Source organism: Aethalodelphis obliquidens, unplaced genomic scaffold (genome assembly GCF_003676395.1).
Source record: "Aethalodelphis obliquidens isolate GAN/ISIS:26980383/991018 unplaced genomic scaffold, ASM367639v1 scaffold15, whole genome shotgun sequence".
Classification (NCBI taxonomy): domain Eukaryota; kingdom Metazoa; phylum Chordata; class Mammalia; order Artiodactyla; family Delphinidae; genus Aethalodelphis; species Aethalodelphis obliquidens.
This window is the reverse complement of record NW_020837959.1, coordinates 8333242-8357099: the sequence shown is the minus strand read 5'-3', so window position 1 is coordinate 8357099 and position 23858 is coordinate 8333242. Positions and strand designations below refer to the sequence as shown.

The 23858-nt window shown below is 41.9% G+C and overlaps 2 protein-coding genes across 10 annotated transcripts in view; one reads left to right on the top strand and one right to left on the bottom strand.

Annotated features, from left to right (window-relative positions):
* Positions 1–1761: 1761 nt before the first annotated feature.
* Positions 1762–12892, bottom strand: POGLUT2 (protein O-glucosyltransferase 2). 2 transcript variants are annotated; one of them, XM_027115871.1, is made up of 10 exons: positions 12344–12892; positions 10905–11110; positions 8956–9161; positions 8665–8742; positions 7449–7621; positions 7092–7329; positions 5532–5741; positions 4741–4830; positions 3655–3762; positions 1762–2002 (listed from the first exon to the last, which is right to left on the bottom strand). In XM_027115871.1, exons 1-10 carry the CDS (start codon positions 12523–12525, stop codon positions 1985–1987), a joined length of 1509 nt encoding a protein of 502 aa, XP_026971672.1. In that variant the 5' UTR covers positions 12526–12892; the 3' UTR covers positions 1762–1984. The 2 variants fall into 2 exon arrangements, with proteins under 2 accessions (XP_026971672.1, XP_026971671.1); XM_027115870.1 differs by having other exon boundaries at positions 1762–3571; positions 12344–12790.
* A 121-nt stretch (positions 12893–13013) lies between these two features.
* The window catches only part of BIVM (basic, immunoglobulin-like variable motif containing), a 27400-nt gene continuing 16555 nt past the window's right edge, over positions 13014–23858 (top strand). For 5 of the 8 annotated variants that reach the window (XR_003434642.1, XM_027115864.1, XM_027115869.1 and 2 more), the window contains exons 1-4: positions 13054–13369; positions 16233–16833; positions 17986–18105; positions 23003–23132. Coding sequence is in view for 7 of the 8 variants with exons in the window: in XM_027115864.1 (XP_026971665.1) it covers positions 16356–16833; positions 17986–18105; positions 23003–23132 (728 nt within the window). In the remaining variant the exon portion in view is untranslated. Of the gene's footprint in view, positions 13370–13778; positions 14516–16232; positions 16834–17985; positions 18106–23002; positions 23133–23858 lie in introns of those variants that run through there. The other 3 variants (XM_027115863.1, XM_027115865.1, XM_027115867.1) reach the window with 3 other exon arrangements.

Genomic DNA, 23858 nt, shown 5'->3' with positions numbered 1-23858 from the left:
ACCTGTTTTTCTTCTTTTTAATATTTATTTATTTATTTGTTTGCGCCGGGTCTTAGTTGTGGCAGGCGGGCTCCTTAGTTGCGGCATGCATGTGGAATCTAGTTCCCTGACCAGGGATTGAACCCAAACCCAGGCCCCCTGCACTGGGAGCATAGCGTCTTAACCACTGCACCACCAGGGAGGTCCCGTATCATCTGCTTTTAATGATAATTTTATTGTTTTTCAATCCTCAACTTTCTACTTCTTTTCTAGATTTACTGTGCTAGCTCAGACTTCCAGCATTAGGTGGAATGGAGTGTGTGATGATGGGAATCCTTGTTGTTCTTAGTTTCAAAAGGAATGTTTTTAGAAGATGTAGTGGGTAAATAGTGCTCCCCCAAAGATTTGTCCAAGTCCTAACCTGACTACTTTGAAATGTGACCTTACTTAGAAACAGGGTCTTTGCATATGTAATTGAAACTCCCAAAATGAAATCATCTTGGACTTAAGAGTGGGCCCTAAATCCAATGACGAGTGTCTTTATAAGAGACAGAAAAGGAGAAGATATGGAGACAGAGGGAAAGACCATGTGATGACAGAGGCAAAGATTGGAGGGATGTGTCCATAAGCCAGGGAACACCAAGAATCGCCAGCAGACTAGACTTTACAAGGAAATGCACAGATGGGCCAAGAAGGTTCAGGATTCTTTTTCAGTAGTTACATGAGTGTGTTCTTATAATTATTTTTAAGCTGGAGGTTTCTGTTTTATATACTTTTGTATATGTGAAACATTCCACGATTTAAAAAATTTATAACACATTATTTAACTGGAAGATGGGTAGAAGGGAAACAATTAGGAAAGGAATTTGTGGGCCATATGCTACTGTTCAGTGTTAGGATTTCAAGTTCCTTTTTAATTCTCTTAATCACATTTCAGGGTAATTTTCGTTCAGTCATTCATTTCGTTTCATTCATCCATTCAATACTTATTGCATCTTTCTAGTTTCAGGCACACTACGAAACAGAAGAAGAGCACGGTTTCTGTTATCAAGTTGCTTAACATCTGGTCAGGGAGAGAGACTACAATTTAGATCATGACCCCATAGCAGGGAAGAGATAACAATACAAGTACACAGATGGAGAGATTCAGGGGAGTGATTCCTGCAATGAGCATTGAAGGATATCTAAGCCAGAGGAAGAAGAGGGTCATGGCATTCCAGACCAAGGGGAAGCACGTACAAGGAAGGTAAGGAACAAGGCACAGAAGGAACAGGGATTGATTTTGCTGGACTACAGGGTACATATTAGGAAGCTGTGAGAGATTTGATTAAAGATACAGGCAGAGGCCAGATTAAGAAAAGCCTTGGAAGATGTATTAGTTAGAATTAGGTTTGGCTGTGAGGGACTGATTATCCAAAATAATAGTGTAAATAAGAGAGAGGTTTAGGGACTTCCCTGGTGGTTCGCCTTCCAATGCAGGGGATGTGGGTTTGATCCCTGGTTGGGGAGCTAGGATCCCACATGCCTCGCGGCCAGAAAACCAAAACATAAAAAAACAGAAGCAATATTGTAACAAATTCAATAAAGACTTTAAAAATGGTCCACATCAAAAAAATCTTTAAGAAAAAAAAAAAGACAGAGGTTTATTGCTTTCTTATGTAAACCCCATGTGTGGGTAGGTGGTGGCTTCTGTGATACTTCACTCTGAGTCCAGGACCCAGACACCCTCTCTTTTTAAGGCTCCATGGTCCAAACACAGCTAACAATTAGCACAACACAGCCTTTTAAAATAAAAGTGCTTTTATTATAAAATTCTAAAAATGTGCTTTAAAGGTCAGTCATGGGAATACTGCAATAATAAGAAGAAACATATCTTCATAATCCAGGCAATCACAGAGCAGATTTTATATTGTCCATGGAATTAATATTTAAAAGACATTCTTCTTCTTTTCAGTTAAGAAGAGTCTTCAGAGCACCATTATTTGAAGGAAAGGTATTTTGCGTATCAGAGTTCATCTTTGGTCTGCAATTAAGAAACAAAATATTTAGAGCCATCAGGAAGTCTTCTACGGGTCAAGAAGGCTTATGTTAGTCTATTCATTATTTTCCCCTAAAGATGAAAGAAGGGGAAAAAAAAAAGCCAAGTTATTGCTAGAGGCTTTTAAGACTATTATTTGGAATCACCCAAGGGTAAAGTCACATTGGTGGGGAACCTGAACATCTAAGCGTCTGTATTATGGTAAAAGGCTTGTGTTATGAATGGTATCAGTGAACGGCTAGAGTAGACAATGGGCAAAAAATAAACAAAGCTATCATTCTAGTCCCTAACTGCTATGAATCTGGGGAATCATTTGGCACCCCTCAAAGTCACTTAGAGATAAAAATTTAAAAAGAGGAGTGGAGAAAGGGAGCTGCCCACTTTCATTTGGAGCCAACAGAAGCGTTCTGATATCAAATCACTAACTCCACGTGGGAGCACGTTTCGAGTCCGGAAATTTCTGTTTTGTCACTGGCTTTCACTGATTTTATGGCCTTGCAGCACTGAGAGGAATTAATGCTGATGATGCACCACCTCTGAGAGCCAGCTGGTGGCAAATCAGTTCCCCCCCCCAAAAAACAGACAACCAAAACTGATTTGTAGCATGTACTGTTGTCACGGTGTAAATACTTCCACCACGTGGATTCCAAGCTACCAAAATTTAACCACTGTGAAAAATCCCTAAATATTTAACAGTCTGTGAACTTGGATGAGGCGTGGCTCCATCACGCCATCGGGCCTGGTAGTCTTATTCCTTTTAAAACCGCTTGAGAGGCAGACGTAATAATTGCCAAATCTGCGCTCTCAACTTTGGTTCCAATGCCACGGTTCTGAGTTTGTCCGTTCAGAGACATGATGCTGTTGCTTAAAATAATGTCAAGCCAGCATATTTTATATATACATATAATACATATAATAACTTTATACAGTATATATTCCTTCAAATGAAAAATACCTATAATCACCGCTCCCCCCCCCAAGCCATCACACTGTCTTTACGCACAATTATGCACACAATTTGAAGGTGATACACTGGTTTTGGTTCTTGCTTTGCTATAATCCAGATAGATGATTCTGAGCTAAACTCTTCTTTGGGCTCGGTTTTGTTAACTATAAAATGAAGGCATTTACTGATCTCTCAGGTCTTCTTCAGCCTGCCAAGTCCATATGTGCATCTGCCTTTTATAAACAAAATCAGTATGTAGTGGTATCAACCGAGATTGCTTTTAAATGAATACTCTGTTAACGTGAATATTGATGGTTATACATTTTTCCATCTCCAAACTGGGATGACGAACTCTGCAGAAACGATCTCACAAGGAGATGAAGCTCTTAGATGATAGGTGTGAAAACACTTTTCAAACTGTAAACATCTATTCAAATGCCACGTGATCTGAATTCTCACAGTAAAAATGGCTTCCCTCCAGTTTGCTGAGAGCTCACTTCACTGCATCTTAGCGCTTGTCTTTTGCCTTTTTGGGATCTATTTTATCTGCCTCTGCTAGAATGAATTGCTTGGAGACTCCAGGAGGAATTCAGGTAGCTGTTGCCTGACTGAACGAGGAAAGGAATGAATGAAGAGTTGGATCACTGTTAGTTCTTACTCTGACACTGGCTAGAAGGTGAGTTCTGGTTACCTTCTTTGTATGGCACGTGCAAGGAAAGAGGTCATCCTCGGTCTGTGGTTCTACCCTCCTCATGCCCTCCCGGATTTGGGGCTCACCCACTTGTAAACTGGCATATTCCTGTATAGGAAACAATACAAAAACATGTCTTATATATCACTTAACATCCACTTACCAAATTAGATATGCCAGAGTCTGCTAGAACACAGTCCACTTAACTCACATGTCAAGTTGTGATATACAAGGTCCTCCATATTCCCCTTAAAAGCCCAACAACAGAGCTTCTGAGAGGCGGCTGACCTTTGGGCACTGGCTGCCTATTTCTAAGCTCTGGCCGAGGTCCTTAGGCTCGAAAAATGTGAGTTGAATGAATGAACTCTACCCTGTGGCTCTTTAGGAATTCAAATAGTACGTCCCCCCGGCTCCTTCTTCAGTTTACATACTTCACCATCCCCTAGGAAAGGTTATAAAGGGGGAAGGGACCAGGAATGACCAACTTTGTTCTGCAGCAGAGCCTAAGACACGGGGCTCAATATCTGCAATTCTGCAATTCTGAATTTAAAAAATCTTAACTTAGATCTAGTACTATTATTAGCCAATTACTTGTTTACTACTGCATTTTTTTTAAAAAAAGAACTTTTCAAATTGTCAGATATGCTCTAATTACAATGCCTAAATGGGTAGGACCATAAAAACAATTTCCAAGAAAAGTCATGGCCCATATGGGGTCAGCACAACAGGTCCAAACATACCTTGCACTGTATAGAAAAAGAAATGGTAAGGCAGCAGCAATATTGTACAGAGAGGAAATGTGAATCCACACACAGTAACTCTGTAGGATCAGAAGCCAATTTTCTAACCACATACCGCATGGTTCTAACATTAATACTTTTCTTTTAAGGTGGTAGCATTCTCCATTAGCTAATCTTTGGCTTTCTACTATTTTCATTATTATTTAATATTTATCCCTGATTTTTGCCTATAACAGAGGTATACATATATCTCCTTAATGAATATACTATTAGAAATTAAGTGAAATATTACTAGCTACTAACATGACCAATTACAAGTATGTCTATTTTCTTAGAAAATACTGACCTGGAAAAGTTTAAAATAATAACAGAATATGTCATCACCCATGAGATTATTTCTTGCAAATTCTTGTCCTGTTTTTGCTATCTTCTTTGCCTGTGGGAACAAGAATAATATGCTTTAATGAAACATACTTTTCCCCATACAGACATATGCTAACTGATCTTCAGAGGACATTTTAGTGGGACAATAGTGGAAAAATTATCTTTGGGGTCTTGTGAGGTAAAGGGAACATTTAACAGAGTATGTTTGTTCAAATCAAAGGGACGATTTTAAGACTCGAAAGTTTGAGAAGTCATATTGGGCCTTCTAGAATTGGCCTCTCTTGGAGAGAAAAGGCATACAATAATTGAACTAACAATGACTTTGCAAAGTAAATGTAAGATGAAGCTTAATGCACTGCCTTAACAATTTTCAGCAGACAATTAGTTTGATGCTTCTTTCATGCAATCCCTCATTTTAATCCATAGCACAGTTAGTTTTTCCTCCTGCCAGGCTGGCCATCTTCATTTTCATATTGCTAGGTGAGGTGAGGCAGTGCTTGGGGCTCAAATCAAACTGACTAAAGGAGAGAGCATAATCAAGGCCAAGGTTTAGCTTTTTGTGTCATGTGCAGAGTGGACAGCTAATCCAAGCCACTATGCCTGTGTTTACCCTGAAGGGATCTGTGCTATCCGCGGGGAGGTGGCTTCCCATTTACAGGTAAGGGTCTACATCTAAGTACCCCGAATGCTTTCCAGGGACAAGACATTGAAAATGAACCCATGATAATTGGGGTACAAAGAGACTGACCTTACCTCTTCATCGTGATCTTTTGCCCATTTAAGTTTTTCTAGGAGATCGCTCAGGTTGCTTTTAACTGGAATGTAGTGTTTCCAGGGCTGCAGTTCATTATAAAAGTGTTCATAGTAGATGGAGTCCTGCTTCAGCACCACACTGTCACCTACTAGCAGATACGGTAGGCGATAAGCTGCAACGGTGCCATCGATGTTTATCTGATACTTATGCTGCAAAGAGCAGTAAAGTAGAAGAAACTCCATTAAATTTCCTTTTTCCCACTCTTCTTTATTCTCCTTCTCTTTCCACACATCAAACCTCAGATACAAACTGGCCAGATATTGCCCATGGCCTCCACCACTTAGTAAGCGCTATTATATATAACACGCTGACCTAGAGCTAAGGGCACATTTTGATGTTCCCCCAGGTTTCAAAAAGGGTCCACAAGGCTAATGGTGGGGCAGCCAATGAAATTATAAAACTGTTGTCCTAAGGCTACAACGTAAGGAAAGATAGATTCATCGTGACTCTGTAATCCATTTACTACCTTCTTGATGGCACGTGAGCGCCTCACGATGGCACATTCTATGCCGTGTTACCTTTTAACATCAGGTGGCCACATGCAAGTGTTAATGAAATTAACAAGCTCTGGGGCAAGAACACCTATGAGTCAAAATATTTATAGCACTGTGGTAGTCAACAGTCTTTAGCTGTAGCAAATTCAACAGGTAGAAAGAAAGCGAAGGTCTGACAAAATACCCTCTGAGGAGGGATGGCTGGTATCAGATTTGATTGGGTATCAAATCTCCCGTTTCTTTCCAAAATTTCTGTGATATGCATGTGGAAGAAACACAGACAATTCAACTTATGGCCTTCTTTAGGTCTTCCTCATACCAGGTAACCCATCAAAAGAAAATCAGGCCATTTACAGCACAGACAGCTAATCACTGGCCTTCCCACCTGCAGGAGACAGCTGACTACTTTTTGGCCCACTTTTCCCTGTTCATCCCATGGGGCTTCAAAACCCCTCAGTGGTCTAGAGATCAGGGCAGCATCCCACTGCTTGAAAAAGGGGAGTTGTCAGAGAAAGGATCCATACTGGGGAAACAGGAACAATCCACATTCTAGACACAGAAAGTGTGTAGCATCCCCAGAGTTCCTGGGCAGAACGTTTGGATGGATTCCAAGTCATTTCCCTACCAGAAGACCTCATAAGAGACACCTGGTTTATATATCTTCTTTAGTCTATTATGATGCTATGGCCCTGGGGAGAAATATTTGTAAAATTACTTACACGTATTTATTAATAAAAAAGGATTTGGAGCTGAAATATGCTTTTCCCGAGGGTCAGTTGGGGGAAAAATTATAGTTCTACCCAGGTCCCAAGCTCCTGTGGTCTAGGTACTGAGTACAACCCAGGTTGCCCCCCTAGGAACTGGTTAGTCCCCGGGGCTCCATTCCTCACTGTTCCTAAAATGTGCTCACCTCTCTCACCCCTGTAATTTACAGGCCTCGATTTCCCGCCCCCAAATGCAGGTATTTGGAAAAACACAAAGGATTGGCCATGGATGATGTCATACCTTGAAGAAATCAAAAAATGAAATGTGTTTCACAATGGGACCATACAGACTTTCATCGTGTTTAAAGAAGAAAAAGTTGGTGAAAGCAGCGTCTATGAGTTCCGGGTGTTTTCTGCTGAGTTTAACCAACTCAAGTCTCTCTTTGCGGCTGTCTCGCCCTCTCCAGACAGCTGTGGAGTTTTTGCTTTCCCAGGGAGGACCTGTGTTGGCTTGCACAGACATCATATCCAGACTGACTCTGGAAGACAGAGTGCAACAGATTTTTCTCCCAAACCATCACATTGCAAGGGTTGTTGGGAAAGAACTCACCAAGGAAAGAAAACCAAGGCTCTGGGTCGTCTGGGACCCGTCTCTCACCGGCCCATGGTTTCGAGGACAGAGTCAGTCAAGTCGTAGGTAGGCATCACGATATCCTTGGAATCTGTGGAGCCACACCAGGAAAAGATCGGATGGATGTTTGAATCGGATTTCTTTTTTTCCAAAGGCCAGTCTCCCAAATTAACAAAAAACTCCACATCGGGCATCTTCACCTAGGAAAAGAAACCCAAGATGGTTAAAATGATGGTATAGTTTTTCATATCAGCCATTTCACTATCATTGTCAAAACTCCACTAAAACCCTGCTAAAGCACACTACACCCAGGGACAGGATTCAGCATATGGCAATTCTCCTTTAGGCTCAAAGTAGGTTTAGTACCAAAATAATTTTACTGTAAAGTATCTTCTTTTCTTAAAAATATTTACTTATTTATTTATTATTTTGACTGCACTGGGTCTTAGTTGTGGCATGCAGGATCTTCATTGCGGCACGTGGGATCGTCATTGCGGCATGCGGGATCTTTTAGTTGTGGCATGCATGCGGGATCTAGTTCCCCAACCAGGGATCGAACCCAGGCCGCCTGCACTGAGAGCACGGAGTCTTACACACTGGACCACCAGGTAAGTCCCAGGTATTTTCATCTATAATATACTGTTTGGGGTTGAGTGTATCTCCCCAAAAGATATGCTGAAGTCCTAAACCCCAGTATCTCAGAATGACCTTATTTGGAAATAGGGCTGATGCAGTTGTATTTAGTTAAGACGAGATCCTACTGGACTAGGGTGGACCCTTAATCCAATATGACTGGTGTTCTTGTGAGAAGAGATGAAGATGTCAAAACACACAGGGATAACACCATGTGACAACAGAGCGGAGTGATGCAGCTGCAAACCAGGAACACCAAGGATTGCCGGGCACCCCCAGAAACTAGGAAGAGCCAAGAAAGGATCCCCCCTATAGGTTTTAGAGGAAGCACTGCCCTGCTGACACCTTGATTTCAGACTTCTAGCCTCCAGAATGGTGAGAGAATAAATTGTTGTTGTTTTTAGCCACCCAGTTTACAGTACTTTGTTACAGCATCCCTAGGAGACTAATACAGGTATACTACCTGACATAAAACTTCAGAATAGTATATAGTACTTAAGGGTCCAGAATAGAACAACCCTGGTATTGTTATTATTTTTATTTTGAAAAATTATAGTGTAAAACCTGGGCTCAAATTGTCTATTATACATCTGAGAAAAGAAATACTTACTTTTCTAGTCAAAGAAAGTAGTATGGCATCCATGAAAATTCTAAAACCTACATGTTCACCATGAGTCTTGATATAAACCTGGAAGAGAATTGAATGTTTACTGTTTGTCTAAAAGTAACCACTGACTTCACTGAGATCAATCTTATCACAATGATCTGCAGAATGATTTTTTTTTTTTTTTTTTTTTTTTTTTTTGCAGAATGATTTTTAATAAAACTGTGTAGCTAGTTGTAGCCAAATGGTCAAAATAAAAAATCACTAAGGCAAGAAACCCTCAGTCATGAATTGTACCTTGTTATCCTTCAAGGTATAATGACACAAGCTTTGTCTTTGTCCAAATCTTTTCGGGATTTCTGTTGCAATCTTTTCTGGATCAATGGTAGGGAAATGTGCCAGATCTCTCTGAATTTGAGTAATGGTTTCTGGGCAGTTCATCTCCCATAGCCAGGCTGCACTGTCTTCCAAAGGACAGTCACAATTCTCATGGTAAACTGGCCCTAATTATACACAAGGAACAAAGTATACAGTAATAATTTCACTCAGCATTTGAAACATGTAACAAATATTCGTAATATGACTTTACAAGTTTTGCCTATTTAGATGGGGAGGGCAATTTGATGGAAAACATATTTTAAAAAGAAAAACATTTTTATTACCCTGCTGTATCTCAAGTTAAGTCTGTTCTGACCGCTCTTCACAGATAGGTGTTATGATATTTTCACAGTCAGGCCCACTTGGCACGAGTTCAAAAGAAAGCCAACGGTGCTACTTTTTGCGCTAAGTGGCTACCATAGTCCATTACTCTTTTTTTTTTTTTTTTTTTGGTGGTGCAGCCTGTAGGATCTTAGTTCCCTGACCAGGGATCAAACCCATGCCTCCTGCAGAGTCTTAACCATTGGACCACCAGGGAAGTTCCCATAGTCCATTACTCTTTTTTTTTAAAATTAACTTTTATTGGAGTATCATTGCTTTACAATGTTGTGTTAGCTTCTGCTGTATGGCAAAGCATTACTCTTTATGTTTTGTGTACTTAAGAATAACCAAACATTGGTAAAAGGATATCAGAGGAGTATACCTGTTTTAATGAAAGACAAAATGATAGAAATTTATATTTCAGTGGTCTATTATACAAACTAGTTCTTAAAGGGTCTAAGGTACTTTTCTCAATGGATAAATCATCGTAAGTAACAATATAAATGGGCATTCCCTGGCGGTTCAGTGGTTAGGACTCCACGCTTCCACTGCCGGGGCCTGGGTTCGATCCCTGGTGGGGGAACTAAGATACTGCAAGCCTTGAGGGGAGGCAAAAACAAAAAAGCAAACAAAAAAAACCAATACAAATAAATAAAACACCCCTACTATGTTTGGTATAATATATTTTTTTAAAGAAAATATAAAGAAGCAAAGTAATCCTCAAAACACCCATTTCATTAATATTATAATGAATTAATTACATGTTTATAGAAATAATACTAACATAATATAGAATCTGAATTGAGATTTTACTGTCATTTATTTCTATGAGTCTCAGATTGTCACCTGACCCAGGCAGTAGTAGACAATGGGACATCTTTTTAAGGTTAGCAGGTTATATGGTACTGTGTGGTCCTGGTGGAGTGTGGGGAAGAAATGGAGGCACTTTCTAGAAAAATGTTTGCCTTTCGTGGAGCAGGGAGACAAGGAAGATTCATGTGTCTGTATGCACCCTGCTTCTCTAATATTTTAGGGTACTGTCTCTGCTGAGAGGGAATGATATGGCTCTAGGTAAGAAAGTTGTACTCTTATCCTGTATAAGAAAACAGAATTTCTCTGGAAAATAGCACTGAAACAAAACAAAAAAAAACCCCACAGTCAATTTCCCCGCTCTCCCATCAAGTCCTCTTTCTTCCTGAAGTGACCGACCAAATTTCAATAACACTCATCAGTTACTTAAGTCATATATCTCTAATTAAGAAAGCGCCATCGATGACCGTATATATAGCTTGATTGTTCTTGCTAATGTTGTGCCTTTAGGGAGCAAATTCTCTATTAATATATTCTTTCCTCTTTAGCAAATTGTAATTTCCATTTGAATCGTGCATTTCTCTCTTTTACCAGGACTCTCAATTTAGCTTTCAAGTAGGAAATGTCTATTTTTTTCTTTTAGTGAAAAAAATACCACGCTAACTTGTTTTTGTTGATCAAATGACATGTATCATTGTGTTCAAATACTGCTGTGTTAAAATTATGTTCCAAATTACCTGTTAAAATATATGGAGACTTGGCCACATGTTGACCTTGGAATTTGACTTCTATCTTCAGATTTGTGTAGCTCGCATACATTCTGTATCTTACTATGAAGGACCCATCCTTTCGGTCTAAAATCTGGACGCCCACTCTAGTGAATTGCTCATCTGGGGCTAAAATTTTAATCTGGAACACCTTTTCACCTGGAGAAGATGTGAATCTGTGATGGGAAGAACAATGAGATATAAAGATTATTTTAAGAAACAACAGTGCAAAGATTATGTTCTCTAGTCTGTGAACCTTCCTATTCTCCTCCACATTCTCCCCCTAACATACGCTTGTTTCTTTTTCCTTATGCTTTTAGTACCAGAATGAATAGGATGGATCAGAGAGGAAAAAAAGAAGAGGATTACAATGGCCAAGATAACATAGAACAGTTTTATTAGAAAATTGCAAGGAGATATGTTGACTACTAATTTATGTAAACATAGAACATACTTATGCATTTCATATATAAAAATAGTCTTATCAACCTACTATTTATTTCATGCCCATCTGGAAATTTGTGATGAAACGGTGCCTCTAAAGATAATGATTTTCTGAAAAAATCTCTCTCAAAGATTTTTTTTTAAAGAATCAGTATTATAAATCATGCTCAGCCACGGGCAAAAGCTAGTAGGTAGTATATCACCCAAGTGACGTTGTACAAAAGTTTTTTTTGGAGTGAGTGCTCTGACTGTTACGATTAAGATGGTATTTAGTTCCCCCAATCGTACTATTTATAGACAAGTGACAAAATTTATAACTCTCCTTTCCTTTGAGAAACTTCTTAGTCCCAAGATTTTCTGCCTACAAAATACACACAGTCAGCAACCACCAATTAAAAAAAAGACAATCATTTCAGAAGTAAGTGAATTCTACAAATAAATTTCAAGTATACTTTTAACCGTTGAATTCAGTGGAACGAAATAAAGTTGTAACAAACATAGAAGATTCATATTTTGATACGTTCCCCCTCAACTCTAAAGTTTCAAATAGTGCTTTATTTTTCTTTTGAGTTTCAAAACCTGCTTACCTGCAGAGGTCCACCTGAAAACAGAGAAAGGTGCAACCAAGCAGTTTCTAACAACTGGGTTTAAATTCCTTATAACAGTTTATGCAAAAATAATTAGAAAGAGTACTTTCAGCAAAGTACAGGAGTTTGTTCCCCAGTCATGGGGAAATCCCTATCAAAATAGCCAGGAGAAGAGCTAATTCGAAATTATTTGTAAAGCTACAGAGAAAAATTGATTGGATGGGGGGAACAGTTACAACCAGATGTGAATAGCACCCAAATGTCCTGGATTTTAAACTGCTGTGCAGAAACAAGTTCTTGGGCGAACAAAACTTAAGGGGAAAACCAGTAAGTTTTAACTGTATTCCAAAATAGTCAGGGAGCCATTGCTCGACTTACTTATTTCCTGATGTGTCCACCGCCTGGATGTAGAAATAGCGCGCGGGAAGGACCACAGCTGCTTTGAGCCCGGGTCCCCATATTTCGCTCTTCTCCGGGCTCAGTCGCCTCTCTCCGCCGGTCTCGGCCAGTGCTGGAACTGTCCCCAGAAAGAAGCAGTAAAGCAGCAAAGTGCTAAACATTTACAAGATGGACTCAAAATGATCCACAGATAAATGAAGTGGAAGAGGTGGACGGAACCAGCCGCGGCTCCGGCAGGGGCACGTCGGCCGATCGCAGCAGCAGACGCGGCTCCAAGTGGGGTCCTTCGCTGTGCTGGGCAGGCGCGTGGGTCTCCCCGGAAAGGTCACAACCGGGGCGCTGGCTTGTCCAGCTGAAAGGTGCCAGTAGTTCTGCTGAAATGCGCAAGGACCACGCCGCTCCTCTTCCTCGGGATAATGACAAACTTGCGTTGCTTCTGTAACTGGAGCATCATTGAGGGCGAACGCGTCTCAGGTTCCAGCCCAAGGTGCACGGCGAGGGGATTGGCCCGCGCGTCCGCCCGGACTGAGTAAGGCCTCCTCCAAGTGGATGGCGCAGTGGACACGCGTCCCGGCGCCAAGGCTTCCTGGGACGTGTAGTTCGCGACAGGACTAGCGGAAATCCCGCCAGGTTTTACCATCTCTCACTTATTTACTTTGCCGTCACCGCTTTCAGCGGACAAATAAATAGTAGCTGCCCAGTAGAGGGGCACGTGGGCCTGGAGGCACAGCTAAGATTTTTAAAAAAATTGTCACTCTGTCCCCCGCACGTGCAGAGGGCAGGTATAAAACACGATGAAAGGAAGGTGTTGTCAATGATATCTGACGATCGGTCGCCCGGCACAGCCATCAGGGCGCTGTCCCCGCGCGCTCCGATGGGACGAGAGACGCCAGCCCCAGGGTAACCGGAGGCGCGTCGCGGGCCGAGCGCTGGAAGCTGTGATCCGGGACCGGTGCCGGGCTCCGCTGCAGCCGCAGCGACCCGACCCCACCGGACAGGCCAGAGGTACATCGGGCTGTGGGCAGGAGCCGAGGTGGCCGCCGGCGACTGTGCGCTGTGCCTTCCGCCGGGCACTGGAGCGCCGCGGACCAGGCCTGCTGCCGCCCACCTGCTCTCTGCGTCGCCAACGCAGCCTGCGCGCCGGGGGGCCCTGGCCTCTCCGGTGCCCGGTGGCCATCCGAGTGGACGCCAGTGCGTGGGGACCCGTCCTCCGGGGAAGAAGTGGGGTGAAGAGCTGGGCCGCAGGGTGGCGGGAAGGGTCCGCGAGAGAAAGGACGAGTCCTTTCGGGAACAAAGCCCGATTTGGAGGGGCCGCGGGGATACCGGTGGCTGCCGCCCGGCGTCAGGCTCCACGCCACGCTCGGCAGGGCCCGGGACCGGAACGCGCGGCGGCCGTCCCCTTGCCCCTGCACGCCCGCCCGGGGCCAGCGCGGTCGCAGGAGGGGTCACGGTCAGCTCCGAAATTGTACCGGGAGCCTCCTCCTTCCCTTCCCCCCTTCTCTCGACCTTTTCAGCTGCACCCCCCAAACTCTGATGGGCCGGTGGAACCGCCAGCCAAAGCGGGCCTGGGCGGGGGTTTTCTTTAGTTTCCTTTTCGGCAATTGTCATTAGTAATGCTATCAACTAGTGCATTCAAAAGTTCGAATCGGGGGCTCCCTCTTCTTCCGGGAGCAGTGATCTGCCCGCGTCCCATTCCCCCCCGGGCGCCCTGAGCATGCGAGCGTCCCCGGGCCCCCGGGCGGGTAGGAGGCTGACACCCCGCCGGCCTCTGCCCGCTCCCCGTCGCCGAGAACTCCGGCTTCCCGCCGGGCGGAAGGCGGGAGGAGGGGCTCGGAGGCCTAGCTGCGGGGACCCGGGGACGCGCGGCCCTCGAAGGCGCTGGGACCACCGAGCGGCGCAGGCAGGGGGCGCAGCCGCGCTCCTTCCTCTTCGCCCGCGTCGCCTCCGCACAGAGCGGCTCCGCGCGGCGGGGACGGGCCTGCGCGATTGTCGCCTCCATCCTGGGGGCCTCCAGGCGCCGCGAGCTTCGCAGGGAAGGGCGGAGAGCCCTCCGCTCGCCTGCCCGGGAGCTTGGGCTCAACGCTGGCCGGAGTGCGGGAGGACCCCCGGTGTCCTTCGGAAGCCGGCGCCTCTGCCTGGGAAGGGGCTCAGGTCTGACCGCGGAAGGGGCGTGGAGGGCGTGGGGAAGGGTCTGGAGGGGAAGGACCGAGATCAGACCTAATGAGGCTTAGTGCGGCTGGCTCTCAGAAGAATATTACTTATTCTCCTTAGTAATAAAGACAATAAGTAAGTCCTCCTTAGTAAGTCCTTACCTGCCCCTGCGTCTAAGCGGCCTTCCGTGCAGAATACAGATCATAATAGTTGTCATACGTGGAAGGCTTTACTGAAGAGACTTTTTAAGATGTTTAGTTCTCTAAGCAAACTTGATGCTTAAAAATAAGGATTTAAGAATCTAACCAGAAAAGAGAGTGTAACCCAGGCCATGAACATTGGATTTACAAATGTTTATTTTACAGAGCAGTTCCTTCCAGGGACTTAAAAATCGTTACTCCAGCGGTGCATTTAAAGCTGGCCATTTTATAAAATTTCTTTTGCACAGAGTTAAACAGTACTTCTGTTGCTTGTGATATGATTTTATGAATAAATCATTAAGTCATTGAGCTTAGGTCCTGCAATCACTTTTATTAGTAAATCTTCATACAGCATGACCTCGTTTACTGGATTAGGGAACCTCAGTTCTCACAGATGAGAGCCAGGAAGGAGAAAAAGAGTGCCCTTGGCTAGAACTCCAGCTCTTGATTGCTAAGGCCACTCCTGGTGGCCTTCTGAATCTAGGCTCCAAATCCCTGACTTACAGTAATACCCAGCATGGTGCAGGGACTTAAGAATATCTGTTGATGAGACTTATACAAATTGCCCTGGGGATACAGTAGGCAGGAAAACCAGACTTGCAGGAGACAGACATTCATCATGTAAACACACTAACACACAAGGTGGAATTGCACCCTGGTAAAGACCTGTGAATGAGGTACGAGTCTGTACAGGGTGACCTGGCTTGGTTGGAGGAACAAAGAAATCATCTCCCTAGAAGGTGACATTTGAGCTGACATCTGAAGGATAATGGGAATTAACTAAATAAAGGTGGGGAAGAAGGAGTAGACAGCATTCAGAGAAAGGAAAGGTGGTCCATGGGGAGAGGAGAGTGAGGTGGAGGATAGACTACATCTTATTTATCCAGTCATCTATTGATGGGCATTGGATTGTTTCCATTTTTTAGCTATTCCGAGTAGTGCTGCTATGAACATTTTGTGGACATATGTCTTCATTTCTCTTAGATATATTCCGAGGAGTGAAATTGCTGGATCATATGGTAACTCTACGTATAGTGTTTAAGGACATGTTTTTCAAAGTTACTTGACCATTTTGCATTCCCACCAGCAGTGTATGAGGGTTCCAGTTTCTCCACATCCTGTCTGATCCTTATTGTTAATCTGTTTGATTCGAGTCACCCTGGTCAATGTGAGGTGGTATCTTATTGTGGTTTTGGTCTGCATTTCCATGATGTCTGTTGATGCTAAACATCTTTTTATGTGCTTCTTGACTATTTCTACACCGTCTTTGGAGAAATGACTATTCTGATATTTTTCCCATCTTTAAATTGAGTTACTTGTCTTTTTTATTATCCTAAAACATCATTTTAAAATAATTTTTAACAAGACAGATGGTCAGTGATCATGACTTAAGCATATAGTAGTTGTAAAATAAATATTTATTGAATGAAGGCATATGAAACACTTAAAATATTTTTTAGTGTTTTTGTAGTGTCTAGTGGATTGTTGATCTTTCTTTCTCTTCCCTCTTTTCTTAGGAGCCCATTTTTGCAGCGCTCACGTTGTTGTAGAATGCTGTAAACAATTGTCACAGCTGTTTTTCAAGAAATAGAAAGAGTTGCAACCTCTTCCTCATAACAGAACTTTTATAGTTGCATTCAATGCCTAACGTTGCAGAAGCAGAAAGGACAAATGATTCTGGAAATGGTGAGTGCAAATCTGAGAGAAGGTCTCCCGAAGAGAATCTACAAGGTGCCGTACAATCTTTCTGCACTCGTGCCTCGGGAGAACCCTTGGGTCCCAAAGGAGATGGTCATTATCCATGGAGCTGTCCAGTGACCCACACTCGGGAGAAAATTTATGCCATCTGTTCAGACTATGCCTTTCTCAACCAGGCGACCTCAATCTACAAAACTCCAAATCCAGCCCGCTCTTCTTGCCTCCCCAATAGTACCTCTATATCTGCTGGAAATAATTCCTCAAGATACATTGGCATCCCGACCAGTACATCGGAAATCATCTACAATGAAGAAAATAGCTTGGAAAACTTATCCAACAGCCTGGGCAAGCTACCTCTTGCGTGGGAAATTGACAAATCTGAATTTGACGGAGTGACCACGAATTTGAAACACAAATCAGGTAAGGAAGGAGCCATGATGTTTTCATGTGAAAATAAGGAGAAAACAAGCAATATATCTTGTTTAAACTTGCCTTCAGACAGATTTTCTTTTTATGATACCAAACAAGGCACATTGCTATCATGTTGTTTGTTGACATAGTTAAAAAAATAACCTTGGGCGTAGGACATTTAGTTCACTAATGTGTTGCCACTGGAAACTTCAAACATAACCTTTGCATTTTGAGAGCTTTGAACACATCTAAGAGTGCTGTAAAACACAAGTATTATAGATAAGTACTGAGTAGTTTAGCAATGGTTAATGATGTGGCTAGAATAACATACTACTTCATGGTTTTGCAGTGACATGAATCATATTTCTCAATTAAATAGCTAGTTTTGGGGCTTCCCTGGTGGCTCAGTGGTTAAGAATCCGCCTGCCAATGCAAGGGCCACGGGTTCGAGCCCTGGTCCAGGAAGATGCCACATGCCGCGGAGCAACTAAGCCCGTGCGCCACAACTACTGAGCCTGCGCTCTAGAGCCTGTGAGGCACAACTACTGAGCCCACGTGCCACAACTACTGAAGCCCGCGTGCCTAGAGCTCGTGCTTCACAACAAGAGAAGCCACTGCAATGAGAAGCCCGTGCACCGCAACCTAGAGTAGCCCCCGCTATCGGCAACTAGAGAAAGCCTGTACGCAGCAACGAAGACCCAACGCAGCCAAAAAAAAAAAAAAAAATCTAGTTTTCTTTTTCTTTCCTTCTTTTTTTTTTTTTTTTGTGGTACGCGGGCCTCTCACTGCCGTGGCCTCTCCCGCTGCGGAGCACAGGCTCCGGACCCGCAGGCTCAGCGGCCATGGCTCACGGGCCCAGCGGCTCCGTGGCATGTGGGATCCTCCCAGACCCCGGGGCACGAACCTGTGTCCCCTGCATCAGCAGGCGGACTCTCAACCACTGCGCCACCAGGGAAGCCCATAGTTTTCTTTTTTACTACATAACATTTTGGCTTTTCTGTTGTTAAAAATTTTTGAACACTCAACAGGGTCTCCAGGTACCACTGAGTAGGTTGTGCACTGCCCAGTTTAAGAGGGTGTAGTGTACAACCTTCACAATTACAATGTGGTGGTTCTGGAGCAGATACTAATGCTCTTCACTGTTTTCTTTTGAACTCACAGTAAGACAGGAATTTTGTGAGGTAGGTACTGTTGTCTTCATTTTATGGGTGAAGAAATGGAGGCATAGAGGGGATACGTTGCTTGGGCACAACTGCACAGCTAGAAAGAGGCAGAAGTCAGGTTTGTACTTTACTTCTAGGCTTCTCTGATCGTTTTGTAAAACCTCTGTCTACTCATTCATTTGCCAAATCAACTGGTTTTACAGAATGTTATGTAAATTTGTAATTCTCGCGGTGTCCGGGGATTTCACTTTGTGTCTCTATTTGTGCGTGATCGGTCTATAATTTTTTTTTCATAATGTCTGTGCAGGTCTCCTAAGACATGTTTGGAAGTATTCTCTCTTCCTGTTTTTTGAGGGGTTTTCAGAGGGGTATTAAAAATCTCTAATTATGATTATGGAGTTGTCTTGATTCCCATCAATTCTGTCAAAGTTTAGTTTGTCCGTTTCATCTACGTTATCAAGGTGTTGACGTAAAGTTGTTTCTAACAGTCTGTTTTCTCCCTCTAACACCTGTACGGTCTTTAGTGATAACTCCTTTTTCATACCTGATGCTGGTAGTTTATGTTCTTTTTTTCCTACCTGGGTGTTTATCAGTTTTGTTTGTCTTTTGCAAATAATCAGCTTTAGCTTGCTAATTTTCTGAATTGTCTGTTTTCTATTTCATTGATTTATGATCTTTATTATTTCATTCCTCCTACTTACTTTGGGTTTATTTGTTCTGCATTTTCTAACCTCTTGATTCAAGACTTTTCTACCGAAGTATTTAATGCTCTAAATTGCTCACTCAGTACTGTTTTAGCTGCAGTCCACAAATTTTAACACACTTTATTTTTATTGTCATTTAATTTGAAGTATTTTCTAATTTCCTTTGTTATTTCTTCTTTGATACATGATTGTTTAGAAGTATGCTATGTTATCTCCAGGTATTTAGGGTTTTTCTAAGTACTGATTTCTAATTTAGTTCCAGAGGACATATGACCTCAGTCTTGTTTTATTTTTTAATTGAAGTATAGTTAATTTACAATGTGGTGTTAGTTTCAGATGTACAGCACAGTGATTCAGATATATATAATATATATATATATGAAATCTGAATATATATATATATATATATATATATATATTCTTTTTCAGATTCTTTTCCCTTATAGGTTATTACAAAGTATTGGGTATAGCTCCCTGTGCTAAGCTCACAGTCTTTTTAAATGTACTGAGACTTGTTTCCCGAGGCAGCATATGGTCTCTGTTGCTGAATGTTCCCCGTGCACCTGAAAAGAAGGTGCATTCTGGAGTTGTGGGGTGTCGTGTTCTAAAGATATTTACTGGATCAAAGTGTTTGAAAATGTTGCTCATATTTTCTATGTTGCTACTTAATTTTTGTCTTGTTCTAACAATTGCTGAAAATGGGGTGTTAAAAGTCTCCAACTATGATTGTGGAGCTGTCTTTTCTCCATTTAATCGTGTTGATTTTTGTTTCATGTAATCTGAAGCCTTGTTATAAGGTGCACATGCATTTATGATTTTTATTTCTTCTTGATGAATTAACCCTTTTCTCATTATGAAACATCCCACATTATTCCTGGCAATATTTCTTGTTCTGAAAGCTACTTTGTTTGATATTAATATAGCTATTCCAGCTTTCTTTTGACTAATTAATGTTTGCATGGTCTATCTTTTTCCGTCTGTTTATTTTCTTTTTTTAGAAATTTATTTATTTATTTTATTTATTATTTTTGACTGTGTTGGATCTTCGTTGCTGCACGTGGGCTTTCTCTAGTTGCGGTGAGCGGGGGCTACTCTTCGTTGCGGTGCACAGGCTTCTCATTGCGGTGGTTTCTCTTGTGAAGCACGGGCTCTAGGCACGTGGGCTTAAGTAGTTGTGGCTCGTGGGCTCAGTAGTTGTGACTCGCGGGCTCGAGAGCGCAGGCTCGGTAGTTGTGGCTCACGGGCCTAGCTGCTCCGTGGCATGTGGGATCTTCCCGGACCAGGGCTTGAACCCATGTCCCCTGCATTGGCAGGCGGATTCTTAACCCCTGTGCCACCAGGGAAGCCCTGTCCATTTATTTTCAAACCGTGTCTTTTTATATTTAAAGTTTGTCTCTTAAAGATAGCTGTCAAGTATATTCAGTGAATTGTTTATTTCAGATATTGTTTACTTTAGTTCTAGAATTTACATTTACAAAATAGTTTCTTGGGTTTGCTATCTTTTCATTCATTGCTAGAGCACCTTGTCCATCTCATAGAGCATAGTTATAATACCCACTTTAAAATCTTAACCTGCTGGTCATGTCAGAGTTGGTCTTATCTTTTTTCTTGAGAATGTGTCACATATTTCAGTTTTCTCACGTGTTCAGTACTTTTGGATTGTATTCAGGATGGTGGAAATGTTATGGTGATTTTGGATTCTGATATAGTCCCCCAAAGAGTGTTTTATTTGTTTGTTTTTAAAATTTTAGCAGCAATTAATTTGGTTGGACTAAAGCTGCAAATTCTGTCCTCTGAGGACATCTCAAATCTCAGTTCAATTCTTTTAGCCTTAGCTGTACTGCTTGGGCTCTGCTCTGTGCATGCACAGTTCAAGGGTCAGCCTAAGATTTGGGTCAAATTTGGCTTCTTCCCTTCTCTGGCCCTATTTCTGGGATCCCCCCAACCTCACGTTCTAATGACGGTAATTGCCTGGAACTCTGTCCTGTGGTTATTTAAGTCAAAAAGATGGTGAGTATTCTATTTGTATTTGCTATCGTGGTACCTTTCTCTAAAAGCCAGTCTGGTGGATGTGTGTGTGTGTGTGTGTGTGTGTGTGTATTTTTGGTTTGGGAGCTAAATGGGTATGTTGTAAGCAGGGTGAGGGATGGAAGAAGGAATATGGCAATAACAAGGGACAGTGGACAATGGTTAGTGGAGTTGACGTGATGGGGAGATAGAAATGTTCAGGCATTGCTCTTTTATGCTCCCCTCTCAAATGTGGCTTCCACTTTGACAGAGCTTCCTTCCTCAAATTGACTGGAATTTTGCCTGTGGGACCAGCTCTCTCTTTGGCAGTGTGGAGATGTCATGAAGGATGTTCATATAGACCATATATACTTTTTTTTATCCCAGGGTTCATGGGAGTAAGCTAGGAGAGAACAGAGGGCAGGCTCAGGTGAGTCTTTGAGGACTGCAGGTGGGTACAGATGACCCTATGAGCTGCTGAGGTCACAGGTTACCGTGCTTCATTAGCCACTAAAAATCTAAGTGGCTGGAAAACTCCTTAGGGAATTAAGTCGCGATTGGACAGTGAAGACATCTCAAGAAATGGTGGAAAGTAGATTTTCCATCTTCTCACCCACTAAGATTTATTTTATTAGTGAAAGAAATTTGTCAGAATGAGATTTTGCTCATGTTTGCCAGGGGTTGTTCAGCTCTGGGAGAAACTTTGCGTTTCTGTGAAGACTTAGGAAGAATAACTAAAGGGAAGGGGGAAAAATCCTTGTTTCTTGATTTTTCTAGTGTTCAATATTACGCCATTTTACAAAAATTAGAGAAATTCCCTGTGTAACAACAGTTTCTGAGGTCCAGCTGGGTTTTTTTAAATGTATTTTTAAAAGTTGGAGTATAGTTGATTTACTATGTCATGCTAGTTTCAGGCGTACAGCACAGTGATTCAGTTATACATATGTGTGTATATATATATATATTTTTTCAGATTCTTTTCCCTTAATAAGTTATTACAAAATATTAAATATAGTTCTATGTGCTATACAGTAAGTCCTTGTTGGTTCCAGCTGGTTTTGGGCGCTAAATTGTTTCACTGTAGAATGAATAAAATGGATCCTTTTCCATGTTTGTTTTCTAGGCATATATCTATATAATCTATGTTTTATAATTTATGACTAACTCATAAAAATGAAATATTAGCTTTTATTTAATTTTTGTAACAGATTTATTTTGTTTAAAATATGATATGTGTGAGAGACTTTAAAGTGCACATAGCTATCTGAAATGTTAATGGTGTTTTAGTGAAATGAGGCTTGGAGTTTATTTAATAATATTTTAATTTATATAATTTTTTGACTGGGCGATCAATTAGATGGAAATAAAAAAGTATAAAAATTAAAGAGTGTAAAGTCTCACTTTCATTTTTGCCTCCCCTTTTGTGTGGCTCCCAATTTCCCCTCCCCCTGTGTCTTTTGGAGAATGTGTGTGATGTGTGTGTGTGTGTGCACGTGCCCACACATGTGTACATACTTGCACACAGAAAGGAGACTTTGTTTTCCATTCTGGCTCCTGGTGCTAAAGTTGCATTTTAATAATGTACTTATGTGCATCATTCTTTTTATTTTTATTTTTTTTTTGCGGTACGCAGACCTCTCCATGTTGTGGCCTCTCCTGTTGCAGAGCACAGGCTCCGGACGCGCAGGCTCAGCGGCCATGGCTCACGGGCCCAGCCGCTCCGCGGCATGTAGGATCTTTCCAGACCGGGGCACGAACCCGTGTCCCCTGCATCGGCAGGCGGACTCTCAACCACTGCGCCACCAGGGAAGCCCATGTGCATCATTCTTAATCCATTTTGTGGTCTCTGTAGGCCTGGAATTATTTTTAAATATCACATCATCGGATTACTGGATCTACTGCTTTTACTTTCTCAACAGAGTTACATTAATGTGGCTTTATTGTTTTATAGAAAGGTTTCATTTTCTGGAAAGTGGTCTAGTTAAATATTTTACTGTTGGTAATTTTATTTTCTAGATGTGGCAAAACATTTTGTGATTGATTATTTTACTAGCTAAGTAACTAGCTCAGAAATTGGAATATAAGAACCTGATAGGAAATAACATTCATGGTTGTTTAAATGTGTTTTTATTCTTTCTGTCTCTCTTTAAGGCAGGGGCGTATTCTTGAAGATACATGTATTTCTTCAATATGTTTGCAAATAGCATTTTCAGACCTAGTTACTTTTATATTTTGTTACATAATTAATTGTATTGCCTTGGCATCTTACTTCATTTGACTTCATTTTATACTCTTGTATTCTAGGCAATGGAAAGAAGCAAATTTCCAAGAAAAAAACTTCAGACAAGAAAGGAAGAAGACATCAAAGGGAGTGGCCTCAGTATTCTCCTCTTGAAGATATTAAGCAGCGGAAAGTATTAGACCTCAGACGATGGTAATCTCTAAAAATTGACCTTTTTTTTTACCTAACCACAGTACCACTGTCATACCTAATGAAGTTAACAATATTTCCTTAGCATCTCATTTCCAGGCTAAATTCAGATTTCCCAGATTTTTCCAAAAATGTCTTCACACTTGGTTGTTCAGAGTGGGACCCACCGTGAATCACATATTGTGTTTGCTTGTTGTGGCCCATAAATCTCTTCTGAACTAGAACATTCCCCATCTGATTCTTCCCCAATCTGTGTGATTCCTTTCCTGCTGGTGGTCTAAATTACTCATATAATCTCAGTCCTTATAAACCGGAAGTTAGATGTAAAGACTTGATAAGATTCTGGTTGAACATTTTGGGCAAGAATACTGCCTAGGTGGCCCTGTGGCCTTCATCCTGATATCCCATCAGAAGGTACATGGTGTCTGGTCATCTGATATTAGAAATCCTAAGAGTGATTACTGGATTAAGGAGGTGGCAACAGCCTTAGCCCACATTGTCAAGTTCCCTTTTTTCTTCTGGAACCATCAAGTAATCAGTGGGGTGACGGTGTCATTGGGTTAACATCTAGGTAACCATCAACGTTTCACCTCGTGGTTTCAGCCAGACCCATTGATGACCCCTGCCTGAATCCTATTATAAAATGGTGCAATTTCAAAATTCTATCATTTCTTCTGCCTTTACTAACTGGCCTTCTTTTTTTTTTTTTTTTTTTTTTTTTTTTTTTTT